This window comes from Streptopelia decaocto, assembly GCF_964273445.1.
Source record: "Streptopelia decaocto genome assembly, chromosome: 1".
Taxonomy (NCBI): domain Eukaryota; kingdom Metazoa; phylum Chordata; class Aves; order Columbiformes; family Columbidae; genus Streptopelia; species Streptopelia decaocto.
This window is the reverse complement of record NC_138663.1, coordinates 10,232,456-10,254,511: the sequence shown is the minus strand read 5'-3', so window position 1 is coordinate 10,254,511 and position 22,056 is coordinate 10,232,456. Positions and strand designations below refer to the sequence as shown.

Genomic DNA, 22,056 nt, shown 5'->3' with positions numbered 1-22,056 from the left:
GTCATTTATCTGAAGTCTTTGACATTGATGCTTGGAAATAAAAACACTGGAAAGTCTGTGCCTTAACTGTGTAACCTACATCTTCAGAGCTCTGAATGAGTGACAAAAACTAAATATCACCATCTTTATGTTAAAAAGTGTTGTATTAGGGGAGGAAGTGGAGCACAGACGCACTGAAAACAAAAGATGTTTCTGAAATAGGATTTTAGGCACTTTTGGCAAACAGAGCCATGCTACAGGCCTGCCTTTTTTAAGTTCTGAAAATTCATAGGTAGAACACAAGTCCCTGGATATGTTCAAACAGTTTACAGTAGATGACCCAAAACTCAGAGACTAAACCTGTTCCTCTCCACTAATGTGATTTTTCTCAGGTCTTTCCAAATGCTGAGGGATGTGTGATTATGACTGGATGGAATATTCTTCCTCTTTGCAACTACAAAATTAGGGGATACAAGAAAGTGTCCTGAAGGCAGAGAGAGCATGGGCAGCAACACCATCAGCCAAACTCCTGACACCACACGTTGCAGGAGACAAGTCCCTGGCTCAATGTGAAGGATAGCTGGGGATTAACAAGGGAAACACATTTCACTAAAGGGAAAGTGGGACAGCCTTCAGTAGTACAAATGCAAAGGCAAGAAACCCCAAACAGAACAACAGTGGCTTGACAAGTATGTCTTCAGCCTACATATACCTCTTAAGACCTAAACTTTTAAGATTTCTCTTTCAGCTCCATGCAGTGCACAACTTTGTCTCCAGCAGAACCATTTGTCCACACCTTTTACTTTTTTTTTTTTTCTGCTTACAATGTGAACAAATATGACCTTTGTGTCAAAAATCATCTATTTTGAAAATAGGAAGAAAAACTCGTAAATTTTGTTCTGCCAGGTTCAATTTGTAGTTTGTGGAAGAGGTTGTGTAGCTGTAGAAACAATGTCCTCCCAGACGTCATGTCAAAAATCTGGACAGGACTCTGCCATCACCTCAGTTCTCAGTGAAGGATTATCATTTGTTGGGAAATGATCATCAGCCTGAACCAGTTCCCAAGGAGTGATCCAGCAGACAACACTCCTGTAGCAATTTCCTAAACTACCTAATCTCCTGTAATTAAATTTTTTTTTTTTTGTTAAATCCTTTAGATTTGGCTACAAAACTGAAGTCATTTTGTCAGACTATGAAAAGGGTTTTGTTGTTATAATTAACTTTTACAGCTAGTGTAAACCAACTTGACGCGAAATCCATTAAAGTAAGAATAATGAGGGATGGCAGCAAAGTCTGAAAAGGGTTGGGTGACTGACTGCTTTTAACTGATCTGTCAGTGTAGCACAGCAACACAAAATGCAGTAAGGCATCTGTAAGCTGAAGCAAAACCCCTCAGCACAACCTGAGGTATTCAGTGTGATAGCATCGGTTATGACAACCTCTTTCAGTAGTCATGTGAGCATAATACGTGATTCCAACTTAATTTACCTTCAGTCATTGTAAGGTAATAACAACACCTGTACTCAATTGAAATAATGTGTTAGTTTATGGATGATGTGAAAGTTAGTTCTGCTCATTAAAACAAGAAAAAAGAAAAGATAAATTATTTGATAGCACAGGTGTGATGAAAACCAATAGAAAAGTCTTTGCTCTGTCAGGAAGTTGTTCTCCTCAAACTCTGTTTAATTGGTATGTATGTACTTTTATTTTGTACAAGAAAAACCTCTTTTTATTTATTTTATTTATTTATTTATTTAATTCACTGATAGTGTTTCAGAAATATTTGATATAATTGCTGTGACTTTTAAGAATTATGACCTTCTTGGAGTAACCTTGTATCAGACAAAATTTTATCATTTTTAAAAGCAGTGAGCGAGGAATTTGCAGCACGTGTGCTTGTAATACATAACAGCAGGGAGAGTAATTAGCAGAAAGTTTAGTAAAAGTATTTAAAATGTAATAAACAAATGAGATGCATTTAAAAATATAGATCCTGTAATAAATGGGAAACCATGGAATATTTTTTAAAGAATGCTTTCTACTGACAGGTTTGCCAAAAAAAAAAAAGCTGAAAGTATGTCAAATATGGAGCAGAACTGACTATTAATAATGACAACCTATTCACACAGTCTTGTGAAAAAAAGCTGATGTCTCACTAGTCCATGTAAAATATCTCATAAGAAGGTTTTGCACCTTTCCCTCTCATGGAGGTTTTTTTGCCTTTAGTGGAAGTTCCTTTAGAGAAAAAGAAGAATAGGAAACAGAGACCAAAGGGATGGGTAAGTGAAGAGAGCTGTGCCCCATGACTGTCAGATTTTACAGGGAGTCAAATGTTATTGTAGAGCTCAGGAAATATGATTAATCTCACTGACATCAGTGGAACATTTTTTTGCTATTTACAAGGGTATTGAATTTTGCTCAAACAGCAGTAAAATAATCAATAAACACCAATCCTCAGATATATGACCATATTCACAGATAATGTATTATCTTGGAATGATTTCATAAAAACTGTGGAGTGAATGGGAAAAATACGTAAATCCAGTCTTTAAATAACTTTTATTCTGTTATTCTGAACAATTATCTGTAAAAAAAATTCTGTTGCTGAAATGTTATCTGGTTTCTTCTTATACCAACTCATCTAATAACATCTTCTAACAAATCTTGCTGCACTTACCTGAACAGAAATCCTTACAAACCTTCCAAAAGGAAATGAAATTTATATATATATATATATAAACATATGTTAAAAATACTCTTTTCCATAATCCAGGAATTTTACAAAACCACAGGCCACCCTCTTGAAGAAGTAAATCAGAAAGGGAACTATTTTGTCCTCATTTACTTAGTATGCCTGTGGCAGGCCTAAGTGCTCAGGAATATCAAATTCTGCTTGATGTTGTACAAGAAATGGTGGTCTTAAAGATCTACGGTTTAACCTTTGCCTTTGACAGAGGTAATTTTCCCTGATAATACTACAGGATGTCTCACCTTCCCAACATATGAAACATTCAGCCTATCGCCACCAGTGATATGGATCTGAGAAGAGTGGGAAAAAGAGCTAAAAAAGACATGTCAGTTGGGATTTCAGTTTTGGTGGGTTACCCTCAACAGTCTTTTGGATATGGAAACTTTCAGACAACATTTCCATAATATATTCATTTATCTGTACACGGTCACATCATCTGAGTCAACTACTGTTTCTGACTATCAATTGTTAACCAGTGAATAACTGTATAACTTGACACATCCTAAACGTTACCACAAACTTTACTATGTCTTTTTTACTGCAGAGTATGCAAAAACATCTATCTACATGTTAAGAAAATCTAACAGTCAACGAGGATAGATTTATATGAAGCCATAGAATCCAATGGAATAGCAAGGGATGGGATGCTTTTGACACCACTTCGAAACCTAAAAGCTAAGCATTGAAGCCTGAGATAAGTAGTATAGGGTGCTGTAAAGATCAAGGGGAAAAAGAACTACCGCTTTGGCAATGCAGCAAAATGGGGAGTTCAGGATCTATTGCACTATCAAAACTTCAAGGCATGAAAGAAGGAACTATTTGTCAAGCTACTTTTTTTTTTTTTCTATCTGTCCATCACATCTGAGAACTGTGATTCTGTGAATAAGGTATTTGGGGCTTCTTTGTTTATTTTCTCTGTTATTTAGTCAAACATGCTACCTTTACAAGTGAAAAATAAGTATCCATTTGTCTCTCCCATTTGTCCTCTCCCTGTTCTCTCTTCCTTACATCAGGGTCATGAATAAGGCTCTACAGGCTAAATGGTGCTGGTGGTAACATCTGTTTCACCCTTTTGTTTTGCAGGTGTTGCCTGGTGGAACTGGGGAAGAACCCAATGAAGTGGCTCAAGTGGGACTGGAACAGTACATATCTGAGAAACACTGCGTTTGCAGAAGTAAATGAAGAAAAATCACTAAAATATTTTGTCTCAATTAAAACCCTGAAAAAGTTGAAAACTGATCTGCTGGGAAATTTCATGCCATAATAAATATTTTTGTAACTAGGTGCTTTCCTCCTCTATTCAAGTGCTACAGAAATATTCAGATGTCCTACAGTTACAGCACAGAAGGGTCTTCAAGATGTAAGATCTGATGTACCATAGTATTTCAGAAATAATGGAACTAAAAAATCTGCAAGGAACTAACAAATCTGAATTTGGATACAACAGATGATCTATCTACATTTCCTTGATCTTACAAGCTCTTTGTGCATGTCTAATCACAAAGTCCTGCTCTAGTAAAGTCAACAGCCACAACTCTGCTAAATCCAGATGTCAGAATATATCCTTGAGAATGGAGCTTAATATTAGCTTTGCAATTCTTTACTAGTATGACTTTTGAATTGTGCTCTTGAGCTACCTGAATGTGTTATCAGTGTTTTAAATGCATTGATGTTTCCACTTTGCTGTAAAAATAGGCTTTTAATACAAGACAGTATTTAGCAATCTAGTTCCAGCCATCAGTTTGATATCAGCCGTGACATTATTTAATTTTCAGAATCACAGAGGTTAAAGCTCACTGAACTATAAACAGTTGGAAACATGGAGTGTAATCCCAAGGCACAGCTCTGCACAAGCTGTAATTTAAATCATATTGCATGCTAAGCTGAAAAGGCAGTGCAGGTCCCAGAGGGCATGAATAAATCTGCAGTCACTGATTTGCCACACACATTTGTGTTGGGATTCTGTAACTGTGCAAATGTGATGTCTTCCTTTAGTGCAGAAGACCTGTCATCTACTGAGATTTGTAATTAAATAACCCAAAGAACAAAAGCAATTACCCAGCCTTACAAGCATTCAGACTGGAATTTACACAATTTCACAAACAAAGAGAAGGGGAAGCTATGGAGACAGAGAGAAAGGGTGGCTTTGAGTCTGCAACTTAATTCAGCTGTGTCTAGATTTTAATGTATAGACCAGGTATTCAAATACCTGGCTTACTTTGAACTAATAATTCCTTCATCGTTAACTCCACTGTGAAGTGGATGTTCCTCCATCTAAGGAGCCAATTATGTTTCCAGCTGGCTACATGCCACATCAGGTGCTGGCTTTGAGCAATCAGTTGTGTTAATTGCAAGCAACACTGAATGCCTTTTGGGACAAGCAATTCACGGTTCAGGAATGTTAGTGTAAAGGAGGTTAGGTTCAGCCCCATTACCAAGAACAAATCACATAGTTTGTATAGGTTGCCGACTAACACTTGGAATTTTATGGAATGGGGGATAGAGGTAGGAACAGGCTAAGGAGCTGTATCCTCACATCATTAACTCTGCTGGGTGTGCTGGGCATCTCAGTTACTTGATGAGGTGGTGGTGATGTGGTAGTGGGGCCCTTCCTATATTCAGATCAGCAGTTCTGTCCTCCCACTTCCCTTGTTCTGTCAGGTATTCTGATCAAGGCCAAGAGGCCCAAGACATCAGCCATAGTGGGAAAAAAAGAATTTAAAAAAATGCATAAGGTTGTTTGATGCAAAGGAAATACTATAAGGGCATAAATAACAGTGAATGCCACACATGAATGTTGAAGGGCAGATTTATATAAAAAAACCCAGCCATTGAAGAATTAAATCATTCTAATGAAATGAGCTGAGCACTGCCGTGCATAGAAATCAGTAGATCTTTCTTGGCTGCATTTGGGATATTCTCATTTATTATCAGCTAATGATCTGACCTGTGGTATTATTTAGCATCTAACTTCTGTCTCACTACCTGAATAACAAGTTTTAGCAAGTCTATCTGTCCGCAAGGATTGATTTCTAATCCGTTTGCCAGTGAGTCTCGGCACTAGCACTATTTAAAAGAAGAAACCTGCCCAGATGTTGGAGGTGATGAATGGGAAGCTTGGATGGAATAATTAGAGATAAAGGGAGTCAGTGTGTGGCAGGGAGGCAGAGGAACTGGTACAAGCCCCTAAAGTCTGCAGGTGCTTAGAAACAGTGTGGAGGTTCAGGAAGTGTCTCTAATACCCTATAGAGGCTCAGTCCCTGGTGTCCCACATGACTGTGCAAAGAAAACTTAAAACAAAGCCATCTTATTTCTCCCTTTAACACAGACTAAAACATTGCCAAACACTTTTGCATCTGAAGCTGTGAATTTAATTAAATTCAATGCAACTCGGTCAGCACTCTCTATTTTTGTGTGGTTGAAACCTTTAATTCTCCCCCCGCTGCCCTGCAGCCAGCATGCTCTAGTCACATCACACTTAACCTTTGCCTTGGCTTCTCAAAAAAGAATTTGTTTCACTCTATTCACGGCTTCAACAGTTTGGCAAACTGCACTTGAGTGCTGCGCTGGGCCTTTATATTGAACACACTAATCTGATTGTTTTTCCACTCTACAAACTTTGGGTCAACAATCAAGCTGCTGCCAGAAACTAATTAATTTGCAAACAGGCCCCATTTTCACAGGGGGAGAGCTTTTGAAACCTATGTCAGCAGAGCTGGTCACACCATGGTGACATGCATTGTCATGGCATCCACTTTCCTGGGTAATTCTCCTCACTAATTTTTCACCACACACATGAACTCAAATTATCCAGTCAACAGTAAATCTCTGTTGAATGCCCACCAAACTCTGAACATGGTGGCCTGAGAAGAGGAAATTGGTATTGACAGGGTCAACACTCATTAAGTTGATGGCTCGAGCAGAAGGGAAAAAATACCCAACACAAGAACATAAAAAAAAAAAAAAATCAGATGTATGTCATATCCCAATGAAGGGGGCTGTAAGAGACCTACTCCTGCTTTGTTGAAATCAATTAGTATTCTGCTGTGTGATTCCTTACAGGCAGATTTCTGCTAAACTTTTCTTGAATAACTGGTTAGTTACTTTTGTGAACAGGAAAGGAGGCATAATTTGGTAGCTAAAAGTCACTGTTTTCCAAGCATCAGAACTGTGATGTGCACTCATAGAGATCATGGGAAACCTACTTGAAATTGCAGGGCCTATAATGCATAGACTTCGTCCGTGGCATCCTGCCACCTAATCTGAACTGTCCTTTTCCTTAAGTTGATTTGGATATTTTTAAAAACAATAATTATAAAGAAATGTGTGGTGTGTAATTAAAAGCGTGGCCTACACCAAAAGCAAAGCAAAGTGCAGTTTTAGAACCAAAACATGACACCTGAGCTGGACAAATTATTTTTTTTCCCCTACTAAATTCATCTCCAGGGCAAGAAGAGAGGCTTCCTATGAACTGATGCATGTTGGTAGTAAGTTTGTATTTATACATATATGTAAAGATAGATATGGTCCTTTTAATCATATATTAACTGAAAGTACTAAACAAAGCTTTCTAGTAGAGCTTATTGCCATAGCTACCACTACTTGAGTTATATACTGAGTTTGTCACCTTTATGTGAAGAGACCATCAGTTTACAAAGCTGCCCATTGCCGAGTCTACAAATTATCCATTGAAATAAATACATACGAATAAACAATCCTTTCTGGTTAAAAAAAGAAAAAGAAAAAGAAAAAGAAAAAGAAAAAGAAAAAGAAAAAGAAAAAGAAAAAGAAAAAGAAAAAGAAAAAGAAAAAGAAAAAGAAAAAGAAAAAGAAAAAGAAAAAGAAAAAGAAAAAAAGGTTTTTAGAGAACATAGAATATCACTGGCACTACTGATAATAAGGCAGCTGCTGGTGTTTACTATTCAGTGTGAGAAGGGTAAAGACCTGGAGACATCCAGTATCCAGAATGTGACTCCTGAAGCATACTCATGCAGATGGGTTTTTATACAGCTCTAACTGATACTTGGTGGCAGATGAGACTCAAATTTGTTTATCTAAAGCAATATCTAAAACCACCAACTCACCTGGGTCATCAAATTTGATTCTGAACACTCAAGTGAGATCACCTGATTTGCCCTGTACTGCCAAGTGCACTGATTTATCCAGATCTAGCATCTAAGCAAAGCTTGTTCTGGCTCTTTCATCCAATTTCCTCCGAAGTCAGAGTATAGATGATGGGAAGGGCTACACTCTCAGGTCTCTCCCCTTCATGAAGCTCACCAGGATTTACTGGGTCATTGACCTTGTATCATACTCACCACTGACCATAAAATCCCTAAGATTTACCAATTCTAAGGCATTTCACCAATAGATCAATTCAGTATAAGTGAGTGAGTGGAGATCCCCAAGCTGGGAATCATTTCCAGGTCTCTGTTTAGAGAGAGACTCTGCACTGATCTGTTTGGGACTGGGGTCATATCCCACAGCACTTGTTTTGGGAGCTAGGAAGTTCTTTCCTAAAGCTGTACAGCATGCAGCAGACAAACTCCTCTGGTCTCCAGTGGAAACAGTGCACAAAGCACTCTGAGCTCTTCCATTATTTTTGATCTTATATGCTCTATAAAGTGAGTCACGGTATGAATTGCAGCAAAGCATGGCTTCTAATCTACACTCCCAGCTATTATTTTTTTTCGCTGTGGATAATAAGACTGACCAAGATAAAACCCATAAATGAGCCCATGGTTAACCGTGTAACATACGCATAGCCTAAATCAGGTGTTATTAGACTGATTTGTATCCTAACTTCCCCAAGCGTATTGTGGCTATAGCTCAGACCAATATGTTTACTGGTGCAAGTCTTTTTGCCCTAGGTCTCATTCTCCAGAGTGTCAGGAAGTTCTTAAAATGTACAGTCAACCAGGGTGTGTGCACTCCTGCTCCATCTTTCCTACCCACTTTTTCCACTCCAGCTTCAAAACTTGTTCTTTGGCTACTTTTACTGATTTTTCATGCCTAAATGCAACAAAATCTCATCCACAACACTGAAATTTAATCAAGAAAACATCCTAAACCTAGATTGTTGTGGGGAAGAGGAAGGAGAGAGAGAGAGAGAAGATCTATTTCCTCAAAAGATTTAAAGTAATTTCATTCAAGCCACTTGATGGGAGATTATAATTTTTCTGGTTGTCTTCACTCACCACCTGCATGATCTTCCTCACATCCAGAGGAACTGTAAAGCACATTCTCTGATTTCTACTTGGTCTTTGATTTCTGAATCAAATGCGTCTCTCATTTTGTATAAAAGGTACAGGGAACAGTTATCAGACAGGATGAGTCAGCTGTCAGCTGGTTCAAAACCATGACTATATCTTCTTATCAAGTATTCAGCTGGACCTATGGCTTCCTGAGTTGTAACCATTTCAGGTAAGTGACAGTATAAAGGTCAAGTAATAACATTAAGAAAGAAGTGATTGTTTTGTGAATTCAGAAATTCTACATTTCTTCTGAGAGAAAATGAATGGGTTGTAATAAAAATGTATAGAGAAGAGACTTGTTAGATTGCAATGAGAAAAACAATTTAAAATTCATATTTGGTCTCTCAAATTTGGATCTACAGACTTAAGGGAGAAAAAAACACTGTAAGTTGAGTTTGTATGCCATTCTGTTCACATTATTATGCCACCGTCACCATAGTTTCTGAGTACATCCTAGCACTATGTTAGGTGACATTAGCATTTGTCACACATGGAATTTATCACTGAGAAATTATTTATTACTATTCTTAGCAATGAAGATAATGGGAATGAGGGTGGGAGGGTGTATTGAGTGAGAAATGAGACTTGCATATATGGACATGTTTTGCTCCTGCAAGGGTCGGAGTTGTTCACGCCAGTATAAGCAGCGGTGGGAAAGTGTGGGACTTGGTCCACCCCAGAGCCTGCATGATAGGAGATATCAGCTGACTAATTTGCTTCAAATATAGAAATGCATATTTTAAAAGCAAGAGATCCTTGTGGGGAAAAACAAAACAAAACCAAACCAAAACACCACAAAAGGACAAAAACAACAAAAAAATAGACACCGAAAAAAACCAGTCATTGTTTTCACTGGTAAGGTTGTTTAAATATGCCCTTGTGAGCTTATGGGAATTCAGACCTGGAAGAGACTTCTTAGTCCCTTGCGATGTCAGGCAAGCATGCTATGACAACACATAAAACGTTATCTAAATTCCTCTCAAAAACAGCTAGGCTGCCTCACTGACTACTTCTATAAAGCAGATTTTTCTAATTTCTAATTTCCCCCCTCGTTTAGGGCTTCTAATATGCAGTTCATACCCCGTTTTTTTGGTTTTGTTTTGTTTTAAATGTCCTTTATTTAAATAGCTCTTTCCTTGCTGGAGATTTATTGTATTTGCAACATTCATCACCTCTGTTCTCCAAGAATATCTCAGATGTACTTTATGAAATAACCCCCAGGTACCAGGATGGTTGGGTTCTACCTATGCTGGCAAATCAGCTGTTTTCCACATCTGCTTACATTTGGTGGTATGTATTTTAGTGCCTTCTGTATATCTGGATTGGAAATATGTAGGAATTAATCTGGGACGTAGGAAATTAAGAATGCATTTAGGGACAATGGAGTTACACAGAAGAGGGGGCATTAGTGGGTACGTATAGGTGGAAAAAGGGTTTAGTGTGAGTGACCAAAGAGAAATTATAGGAGCAAACGAACACATCTGAATCTCAGCAAGGGTAGTTGCAAGAGAACAAATACTAATTTTTCAACACCTTGATCAATTTAATACATTTTACTGGAGAGGTAAAAATCCTATAAACTAACTGTCGTCTTTCTCTTGCCATACATTCCTCTACTGTGCAATACATATATATGCAAAATTATGAGAGTATGTTGCCAGTGCTGGGACATCCTACAAACTGCCATAAGTGGAAACAACATAAAGTGATGGCTAAAGTTCTGTATAAATGCCAGGGGAGTATCAAATCCATGTTTCCTGTGATGGAGCCTGTGAAATTTAAGAGAGCGTTTTCTTTTTTATTGAACAGTCTCTCAGCTTCTATAATTCTCAGCTGTTTATGTAACCGTAAAGTAAAGATTACCAAGGACAATAACCCCGGGGGACTAAGCACAGCTACTACCCCACTTTAAAAATTAAGCCATGGAAAGTATGCTAAAGTAATATCATAGAGCTGGTTTAAACTCATAAAAAGCAAGGAAATTCCAAGCCAGGACTGGAAATCCAGACTGACAGTCTCTCTTAACCCCAGGTCTAGTAAAGAGGGTGAGTGAGGCCAGTATTCCCTCGCTTTTCTGGGGTGCAAACCACATTCATAATACTATCTTAATGCAACTTTTGTGATTTCATTTCCTTTCAAATCTTATGTAGCTCAATTCTGTTTCGCTTTTAAAATAAATGTTTATGGTTATTCATTTCACAAAAATGTTAACAATTTAAGGCCAGATCCTCCGTGCTCAAGTCAGGGAAGATGAGAGCAGCTTCAAGCTTTCCTTCTGCTTCCCTAATCACCAGTTTGAAAACTGCCTTTAGTACACTGCTTTTGCATTGCTTAGCATTTGCTTTGCTACACTGCACCGCCATTTCTGCCTTCTTGCCTCCAGCCATGCCCTCAGCCCTCGCCTGAATGCTGCCGCGGATGGTGTTCAGCAAACGCTGCCTGTAGTTCACCAGGGAACTCTCTGGTACCAGGGGAAGCTGCTCCAACCTGCTCAGGCCTCCTACATATCTCTTTTTTTATTGCTGAAGTAGCTCATAGAAGCAGGACCTGATCTACGCTTTCTTGAAATAACAGTAGCTTCTGATAGCTCTGAACTAGAAGAGGCAATGGTACATTTAAAGGAAAACATGGGTTTTGCCTATAGGCAAGACCCTGTAAGATACAAGTGTAACATCAAAGCCTTTTCTCCTTGTAGTAAAGCTGGATAGGAGATGTTATTTTCTTTCAATTTCAAGATTCTTTTTTTCTAAGAGTTCAAAACTGTGCTTGACCCTCACTGGGACCAACTAGGACTGTCAAAGCTCTTTGTGCAAAGAAACTCCATGCACTTACTAGAGGAGCCAATAATGTCCAGGGTGAGCATGCACATGGCTTATAACAAAGTACATGATTCAGTCTGGGGCACTGAACTGCAGCTTTTCATATCCAAGATGACTTTCCTGAGCACCAACATATTTTACTCTGTTTTTGCAAATGTCTCCATGTCACATCTGGCCAACGTTGTATCAATAATTAAATATACACTGCTACAGTGACTGATGTATTGTTCCCTACCTTCTAGATGAATGCCCCGACTACATGGCTATTGAATCAGTCTCCCTTGCTTTATTTGGCTTGGTGACTGTTTAATTATTTACACAAAATGAAATGCCTTTAAAAGCCTGTGAGTATTTAATATCTTTAAAAGTCTTTAAGAGCTGTTGGTCAGCACCTTCCCTTGGGCCGGGCACAGTTCAAAGCTCTCTTCCCAGTAACATTCAACTTTTTTCAAAGGTGGAGCATCTCCAAAAAAGTGACTGTGTGATGTCTGTAGGAACTCTGTGCTCATACTTAGATACAAAGACTTTCGCTCTGTGCACTGTCGTTCTACTTTTACATCAGATCTGGATGATATTTAAATTCTGGGAAAAGTTTGCAAGCTCTTCATGTGCAACTGTCTTCTCCTCTCCATTTTTGGTACCAAACAGCTGTGTTTTCTGCACCCTGTCAGCTCTGACCTTAGCCTTAGTATGGGAAAAACAGTTTCAAGTTCCTGCTCTGAATGAAGTAAACATTAGCAAGGACTTACAACTGGATGTCTCACCGCACAGCTATTAAACTCCAAAGGGATGAAATGGGTTTGATCAGAACTGCTTTTCTTACCCAGCTTTCAGTGTATGTCCATTCCACTTAAATTTGAGAAGAAATTTCTTCTCAGTGAGTGTGACAGACACTGGAACAGGCTGCCCAGGGGGCTTGTGGAGTCTCCTACTCTGGAGACATTCAAATCCTGCCTGGACACCTTCCTATGTAGCCTCACCTAAGTGTTCCTGCTCTGGCAGGGGGATTGGACTAAATGATCTTTTGAGGTCCCTTCCAATCCCTAACATTCTCTGATTCTGTGATTCTGTGATTAGAATAGTGTTTTTTAACCTGAGGCTAAGCACACTGTAGAAAGCAACTCGAAAAGCAAACCCACCACAACATAGCAATCCACATCTTTACTAAAAATATATAAACGTTTGCAAACCTAGGGTTCAAAACTAGTTTATATAGATCTTTAAGAAAGTAGAGTACAACGTAACATTCTGTAAGAGCTTGTTTCATTAAAAGTATTTCTACTTTAAATACATACAAACACAAAGCTGATTTTATAATTATGTTTAAAAGAGACAAATGACAGAAGAAAAAAGTAATCAAAGGACTGGCGTGCCTGCAGAGTTTCAAGCCCAAGTAATTATCATTTTTTTATTTCCCTGTTAGATGCTGAAATTAGTAGTACTGTGTGGAAAGGCTGCCAGGACCTTATCACTGAGAATTTTACAGTAAAGACTCAGAGCCTTTAATAGGAACTTTGTAGGGCAGATTTTAAGCCAGTCTTTCCATATTAGGAATGTAAACTTGAGTTGCAATGGACAGATAGATTTCAAATATATACTTAAGGATTATTCTCTACTATATTATTGACAGTTATAAGAATAATTTCAGAAGGTCTCAGTTTGAGTCTTCCCTTTTTAGAATTAGCTTGAAAATTTCCATACAGGAATGTAGGTAAGAACTACACTTGGAGTTGAAAATCATCTTCATCCTGTGCTACGATAAATGCTGCCTTTCTATTTATATGCTCCTTTTGGACGGTACTTGAATTCTAGAGATCTTGAAGTTCATCAGCTCTTTATGTGTAGCTGTCTTCTCCTCCCCATCTTGAGCACAAAGCAGTTGTGGTTTCTGCACCCTGTCAGATGTAACCTTAGTGCTAATTTGGGAAAAGCAGTTCTCACATTTAGCGCTGAAAGACTGATAACCGAATCCACAAAGGAATGACACATTTTCAGCGATGAAGTACAGGGGCCGTGGACAATGGCTGTGCTTTCCCACTGCATAAATCCTCCTGACTTGGCTGTCATTGTGTAAATCTACTGCACAAAAGCAGATTTTGCTTGCATGATTGGACTTTATGTCATCATGACTATCATAACAAAAGTGGGTGTTGTGTTATCTTTAACACATTATTGCTCTACCAGGTATCAAGATAGATGGTTATGTCTGTAAGCCTTGTACTTTACTGTCTCCTGAAGTCCAGAAATCTTGTATGTTATTATAACAAAATAAACCAATGAACAATATTTCTGGGTTACTGGGCAAGCATGGACTGTACAACTGAAATGTGATAGACCTGAATCTGTCCTCACAGTAGTCTGTGTGAATTATGACAAAACTAAATTTAACAGGACAAAAAGCGGATTCATACAACTCGTTATATTAAAATACAGATTCATACAATGCATCATATACACATATATCAGATAGATATATCCAATGCAAATGTTGTAAATAAAAATGTTTATCCAACTTGCAATAGCATTTTGTGGTTTTAATTATGAGACAAGGATTGGCTTTGTTATGGATTGTATATCCAGCTAATATGATAACTGCCATGATACTAGAAGTTCCTGGCTGTAGCTAATTAGATACTGTGTTGTTGAAACATAGTCTGCTCTTAACACATTAAAAATTTACGTGAAGAGTTTGCACTAAATTGCAAAACCACATGAGAAAACCTGGACCTCAGAACAGACATAAATGATGTCTCTAGCAGTGAAAAAATACCTCAGAACAAAATACTCTGTGAATTTAAAAACAGAACTGCAGATGCAAGCAGCATGCACAACAAAAGTGGCTAGTCAACTCTTCAAAAATTAAAATATAAATTAACTCAGAGTAACTACAGCTAGGATTACTGGCTCACTTAAATCAAATGTCAGCTCTTTCAGATGATGAACTCATTTCCAAAATGCTCATATCCCTGCATAGCTAAAGCCAAGTGCAATTTCATTTAAGTTATTGGAATTTTGACTTCAGTAGGACTTGGATAGAGTACTTAGATGCATTTTAAAGTGTTTTGGTACATGAAGCCAAAATCAGTTTTTCTCTGAAAATATCCCTCTCTCCCCCATACATGAAAACAACCAACTACAGGCCTGATTAGTAGTATCCATACAATAATGTAAGCTATTGTGCTTTGTTAAAATGTCAACTATTTTGAAACCCAATACTTTGGAATGCCCAGGACCCCTTTCACTTTCTCCAAATTATTGAGAGCTCTGTCCTGCTCAGGAAGCTTTGCTGATTCACTTTCTGCTGGACTTTGGTCACCAGTGTCAGGTTCCCTTCAATCCAGACAAAAATTAAAGCCTATTCAAGGCATAGTCCTGCCCAAGGCTCTGTAGCTACTTTGTGTTGACGTGCGGCTGATGCCTCCACAAGCCTTGCGCTTCTGTCCAACTTGCACCCTACACAGTCTGCTCCTGTGGCATGACTGTGTTAGCTGTACTGTCTGTATATGCTTTAAATTTAATCACACTCCACAAATCTCAATGTAATTAAAACAAAAATGCTTCTTTATAAATCACTTTTGATGAGTTTAAGTGGTTTAAGACAAAATTCTGCTCCAAATAAAAGAGGAGTGTATATGGCACAGATGTTGCCGGAACAAGCCGTGTGCTCGTCTTTAATGGCTAGATGAATGTAACTGGATAAATGTACATTTTACATACCATTTAGCCACCGGGAGTCATGCTGCTCTGTTCTGATTGGATGATGATGCCCCAGAGTCCGGAAAATGGCAAAGTCCCTGCCCATGAAGTCTGCTGCTGTCCCAGAGTACAGCTCTCCATCTGCGGGAGGACATAATTGTAAGCAACATTTCTCAATTTTCCAGTCATGGTAAGTCAGAGAAAGCTGTCCGTCCTAGGTTTATATTACGCTAATAGGGATAATAAGAAAATTACAAAGCAATAAACCATACACAATGTATTGTCATTGAAAATACATAATGGGACCCACTTTCTAACTGCAGAGCTTAACTGTAACCTCTCTCAAATGAGCTGTATCTCCTGACTGCTAGTTCAGCCTCTTTTCAAAAATATGTTTGGATGCTTAGTCTTGAACAGTGAGAGCTTGTACACCTATCCCTGGCAAGCAGTAGCATAGAGCCCCCAAAAAAACCTACCTAACTGTGAATTTAATGTGTTTTGAACAGCAGTTTGGACTGGAGACCTACTGGGTGTTCACGATTCTGTGTTGGGAATTGGAGAGTCCAGCTCATTCACTCTTTGTGCAGAAAATTACCAAGTCCATTGAACTTTTCATATAGAAACTGTCTTTTGGTTGATTTTTTTTTTTTTCTTTCTGAGCAAAAAAATCCTCTGCAAACAGTATCTTCTACAGGAAAGACAGAACATACCTCCTTCCACCTTTGTAACTGTGATACTGGCAAAGGGCAACAGCTAAGGGAGAGAATAAATGAGATCATTCCCTGCTACCTTGACCCCATGCATATCACAGTGAACAAGTGAATTAAAAATTGACCTGTGATACTTCAGCCTATAAATGGCACATACATAGCCTAGCTGGAGACGAAACTCATAATATTAGAGTCCCAATGTGCCCCTGCTCAGCCAACTAGAAGTATCATGGAGGACGCAGAGGGAGACACAGCCTAAATTCAAAGGATCAGGTCAAGTTAAATACCTTCCAACTGATAAAGAGAAAAATACCAATAAGTACATAGCGATCAGATCAACAGAAAACAACCAGGAATCAAAGAACAACACGTATCTTTCTGGCATTAATGTTGAGCTTATTAATGAAATTACACTGAATTCAAATTGCTAAAAATGTATTTTTCAGGACTGTGCCTTTTTACATCCGTATGTGAAATGAGATACCCTACCCTATACTTTCAATATGAAATAAAAAAATATTATTCCTTCCAACGGCTGTTTTCAAGCTACCCGTCTTAAATGGGTCTTCTATGAAAAAGACAAGTTTGAGGATAAAATAACTCTTGCATTAAGCTGAAGTAATAAATTTTTCATGGTCATGATGAACTGTACCATATCCTCATTTTAAAGTGCCCTTTAGGAACAAGTTTATAATTTTCATGGCAATTTTAGATATTTCCATGGTGGGACAACCATGTCGAAGCATGTCTACTGGATATCACTGGCATCTTTTCCTCAGAACACTGACACCATGAAATTATCAACTGAACCTACAGTGGCTCTGTACCATATGGTAGTCATGAAAGTCAGGAAGGGTGAAAACATGATAGCAGAAAGGCGTGGAATTGAATGGATTCACAGCAGAGCTTAGAAGTAAATAGACCGGTCGTGCCCAGCAGGAGGTGTAATCAGAAGTGAAACAGAACAGCATATCATTAATTAACAATTTATCATTCCTCTATGTCACTTTCAACTTTTTTTGAAGGGGAGACAATCACTTAATTATAGTGATTATTATGTACTGGGTATGCAGCTGAGATTTTAGAGAACATAAAACCTTTTTGCTTTTGAAAAAAATGGCTTTGATGCTATGCTTAACCTTTCTTTAACCTCATCTTCATTTTCTTGTCGTTCAGTCCCTAGTGAGTTCTGATAAATCAATATAAATCAAAGGGGGAAAGAAAAAACCAAACAAGTCCTATCTTACTTCTTAGTTATCAACTAAAAATGAATAAAGAAAGAAAAAAAATCTATATTTAATACTACATTATTAAAATTAAAACAAATATAGCTCAAAAACTCATTGAAATTATATATTTGCAATATTTAGAATTGTAAGGCTTTTGGCACCTCAGCTTCTAACTCAATATATAAACACAAGTGAAAGCCAGGTTTGACTCAGTTCAACCCAAGACTTTTTCATCTTCCTCTTATAGCTGGTACGTTTTCATCAGTGGTAATAGAGTAAAAGTTTGCCAGTAACAGGCTTCAGCAGTTTCCAGCAGGGGAAGAGTCTGTAGGAAACTAGCTGACCTTTCTTTGCTTTTGGCTACAACCTCTCCAAGTTTCACTGTACTCAGACCAGTGTCTGCAGTTTGAACTGATTTGCTGTAGTCACGTAAAAAGGGGATTTTGACTTCTGCTAGATAGAAGTACCAAGGAATCTTATTTATTTTTGTAAGGCTTTAGATAATTTTTGCTAAATGCAGTGTGAGCCTCAAGTCAAGTCCCAGATGTGCACATGCTTTGAGTTAGTACTATTTAAAAGCTATATAAGGATTTTTGCCTTCTGTCTAGATAGAAGTACATTCATCTTTGTTCCCCTTTGCAGACCTTCTTTTGGACTGAAATTTACCCATTGCTTGTCTAAAAAATTATTCTTTTATGTCACTGATAGTCTTCACTGTGTTATTGTCAGTAGTTTTAAACACAGTTTTCATTAAGAAAGTGGAAATGAACAGTTTGAAAACATGAATATTTCTCAAGGAGAAAGAATGAAGTGAAAAAAAAATGAAACAACAAACAAACAAAACAAATAAAACCCAAACCAAACCAAAACCAATGAAAGTTATCACTTTGTATTTCCAGCCCAGCAGCATAAAGCAACGACTATTCCAAACAAGCTGGTGGCCCTTAGATGTTTGCATAGGAAACAGCTCTATGTTTGGGACACAAACAACTTTATCCTGAAGAAGTAGCATATTGAAGTATGAATTCAAACAGAAATACATATATTGACTTTACTAAGTAAAGAGGCAACAACTAAACCCCACAGTAATGCCTTCATTTTGGGGAGGAACCGTTTTCCCACATACTGTACATAAGCAGCCTGGACCTGTGAATACCTCCTCAAGTTCATCAAATACAAAGTTGTTAAAAACTAAGCAGTACACATTTATTTGTTGAATTGTTTCTATTCAGCCTTTAAAGAAGACTGCATTCTTTAAAAAAAAAAAAAAAAATATTTATTTATTTATAGTTATAGATATAGTTTTTTATATATATTTTTATATATATATAGAGAGAGAGAGAGTACAAAAGTGTAAGCTTCCTTTTTGAAATAAATAAGGAAGTTGAATGGATGGGGAATATGGGCAAAAACAAGCCTTGAACATCCTGGTTGGTCTCACTGGTAAAAGTGTTTCCAAATGAAATCTGCTATCCTTGATTAGTAGGTTTATTCACTAAAGTTAAGATTTTCAGATATACATGGCAGTGGTTTGACTTCATTTCTTTTTAAAGACGACAATGAAAGCTCTCAGAAAGCAGAATAACTCTAAAATCCTGAACCTCATACATACTTAGTAGTTAATTTCTAATAAATAAGATAGTAAAGTTCTCCCTTGGCAAGAAGCCACTGTATTTCAGATCACATTGATCCATATAGGGAGCAATAAGCCACTTAAGCTGATTTAATTTAAAAAAAAAAAAAAAAAGGGAAGAGGAGTGTGTGGGTTTTTTGTGGTTTTTTGTTGTTTTTGTTTTTTAAATATCAGTGAGACACGGGAGCATAACTAGCTTTGGGGATTCTGGATCACCAGAGCTTTTGAAAATCCCAAAGGGTCATTTCCTAAAGAGGAACTGACTGATAATGGGACAATGCTGTCTCCTTTTCTGAGGTTTTTTCAACTATCCCAACACAATGGCTTTACACTAATACATTCAGTGATAATTTTCTCCTGTGATTACATTCCTTGAAAACCAGGCTGCTTCTCATTTTCCTCCTGCCCTGGAATACACACTAGTGGTGCCCAGGGACTGCTTAGTCTCTCCATTTTCATGCATTAGCCCGCTCAAATGGAGATTGTTTAGTTAGCAACACATAGATGGGAATGGCTGAATAATGTCTTATATTACTAGGAACTAGTTATATCACGTTCCCAGCTGGTGTTTACTTTAGAGTAGAGTAGCAATAACTACCTTTAATGAACAACTCTTAAAAAAATAATGAAAAATGTTTGCAGGTGGAAGGAACAAGGAACATATACTGGAAAAATATTGGAACAATTTAATAATGATGAACTGTTTCTTTTTTTTCCTTTTTTTTTTTTTTTTTTTTTTTAAGAGAGAGGAAAAAGTGAAGGTCCTTCTTACACTTTCAGCTGAAAAATAAAATAAGAATCCTTTAATAGCACTAATAGCTATTAAAAATCTTCAGTTACTTCTTGCAAATTAATTTTGGTATTTTACCCAACTTCCAAGTTGGGTAATTACATTTCACTTACCTAAGTTTATCATCTTCTAGTTATAGAGTAAATAACATACTTTTCTCCCACATTTTGCAAAATCTCTGTTTAGTGCTTCTAATGAATAACAGAGATTTTTTTTTTCCTCTTGTATTTAACCATATTAATTACTCTTACTTCTCAGCCTTCTTTTATCTTCCTGATAGCTGCATTGTATTGCGAATTATAACATTGCATTTTAGTGAGTGCTGGGTAATAGTTTCACACAGTCGCCCTCTTGAACCTAAGATAAGCCATGGTTACTTAGGAGGACCAATACTTCTGGCACACTGGCGGCCAGGAGTAGCTGAGCTCAGGAGAAGGGGTGAAGCAGCCCATTTATGTTCTTCTTCGTGTGAGGAGTTTGTGGTCAAGAGGCTCCTCTGGCCTTCACAGACTTGTTCACTGCTTCACTCCAACTTTTGACAATAGTTGGGCCAAAGCTCTGCATGCACTAACTGCTTGGCCAGTTCATTCTCTGTTCCTCACCTATTTTGAGGGAAGTAAGTTATTTTGCCTTGGTTTATTATTTTATTATAAAATTTACACTTTTTTGGCAAAGATAAGAGAAAGTCATTATGAAAATTCAGTGAATTCAGTGTACATTTTCTGAAATATCAGGGGAACCTCTGCAGCGAAGGACTGAAGTAAATGTAGCATTATAGTCAGTACCAAAGAATGACTGTGAGGCACCTATGAAGAGGCAGAGAAGAAATGGCGTTCATATTCAGGATGCAGGAATGTTATTTTTAACTTCACCCAGAGTTTTTTGTAAGACACTAAAGTGGAAATTAGTGACTGGCTTTGAATGTTGAATTTGCGCCGTTTTCTATAGTGCTAATACACTCATGGTTCTAATTGAAGTCTGATTCAAAGCAAAATATCATGCTCAGTTTATTGTTTATTAGGAGGAAACATACATGGAGTAAAAATTATAGTGGTAGGGAGCGGGCTCAAGAAAGCAAAGATGTTTTAAAGACAAGAAATCTAAGCCAAGGGAAATAAGATAATCATATTTGTGCCAGACTGAGTGAAAAAAAAAAAAAAAAGGAATGTGGAAAGCTAGACGCTGTTGACTTTGTGCAGTTGCATACCGGGTATACCATGTAATACTGGCTTGTCATCATTCTCTTTCTTTATTGTATATTAAAGTAAATAGTAAAGCCATTCCCTTGAGACTAGCTCTGCCACAAATTCAAGTCGCTCCAGGCACTAATTTATACACTGGCCTTTTACACACACATTTTTTTCCTTGCTGTTTGTACAGGGTACAAGTTGGAGCAAGATGTGGGCGTCTTTCTTGTTTTTCCTGTTAAAAAGTCCGTGTCCCCAGGGTTGCTCATCACCTGTGATCATTAGGGACTTCGAAGATCAGGAAATGAGGCACATTCAAGACTAAGGTTTTGTTGATGTCTGTTTTAAATAGCTTAAATTTTTAAATATAATGTAAATATAATAAGGGTAGATGGTAGGCAAGGCCCTAGACTAGCAATATGGACAAAGTCCTGAAGAAACCAATATATCTGATTATGTGTAATTTCTCAAAGCCTTCTAAGAGAATTTGCAATCTTCTGAAACTATTGTTGCCCCTTTGCATTTGAAGTTGTAATAAATTGCCAGAAAGTTACATATTAAGGATAAAGTGACTACACCAGGGCAGAGTTGTTACAGAAAGAAGAACTTAGTTTGGTTCACTATTAATTTCTTCTTAGAAAACGTCTTTTTGCCTTTTTTTTTTTAATAAGGAGGAACAATGAACATAATATATTAATTCAATTAGATAAGTTAAATCAATTGGATAAATGCAATCGAGTTAGTTCAATTAGATTAACATAGTCCACATACTCTATACTTCCATGTTCCATGAAATTAAGTAGTACTAATTCAGACATACATGATTTCTGGAAATCCTTGTGTTCTGGCCAGGAGTTCAATTCACTGTCAGATAGATCTCTTCAGCTGAAACATCATCTTAAGGTCTAGACTTGTGGCTGCTGGTGTATCTCCAGCTCACATGCAGGTACAATTAGGTGATAGACCCTCCTTGCCAGTAAAACTAATGTAAGAAATGACTTATTCCTGCT

The 22,056-nt window shown here is 37.5% G+C and overlaps 1 protein-coding gene across 1 annotated transcript in view; it reads right to left on the bottom strand.

The window, feature by feature from the left end:
* SEMA3A (semaphorin 3A) overlaps positions 1-22,056 on the bottom strand; it is a 171,309-nt gene that overhangs the window by 46,390 nt on the left and 102,863 nt on the right. The window contains exon 6 of the mRNA XM_082043751.1: positions 15,519-15,638. Within this exon, the coding sequence (XP_081899877.1) occupies positions 15,519-15,638 (120 nt within the window). The remainder of the gene's footprint in view (positions 1-15,518; positions 15,639-22,056) is intronic.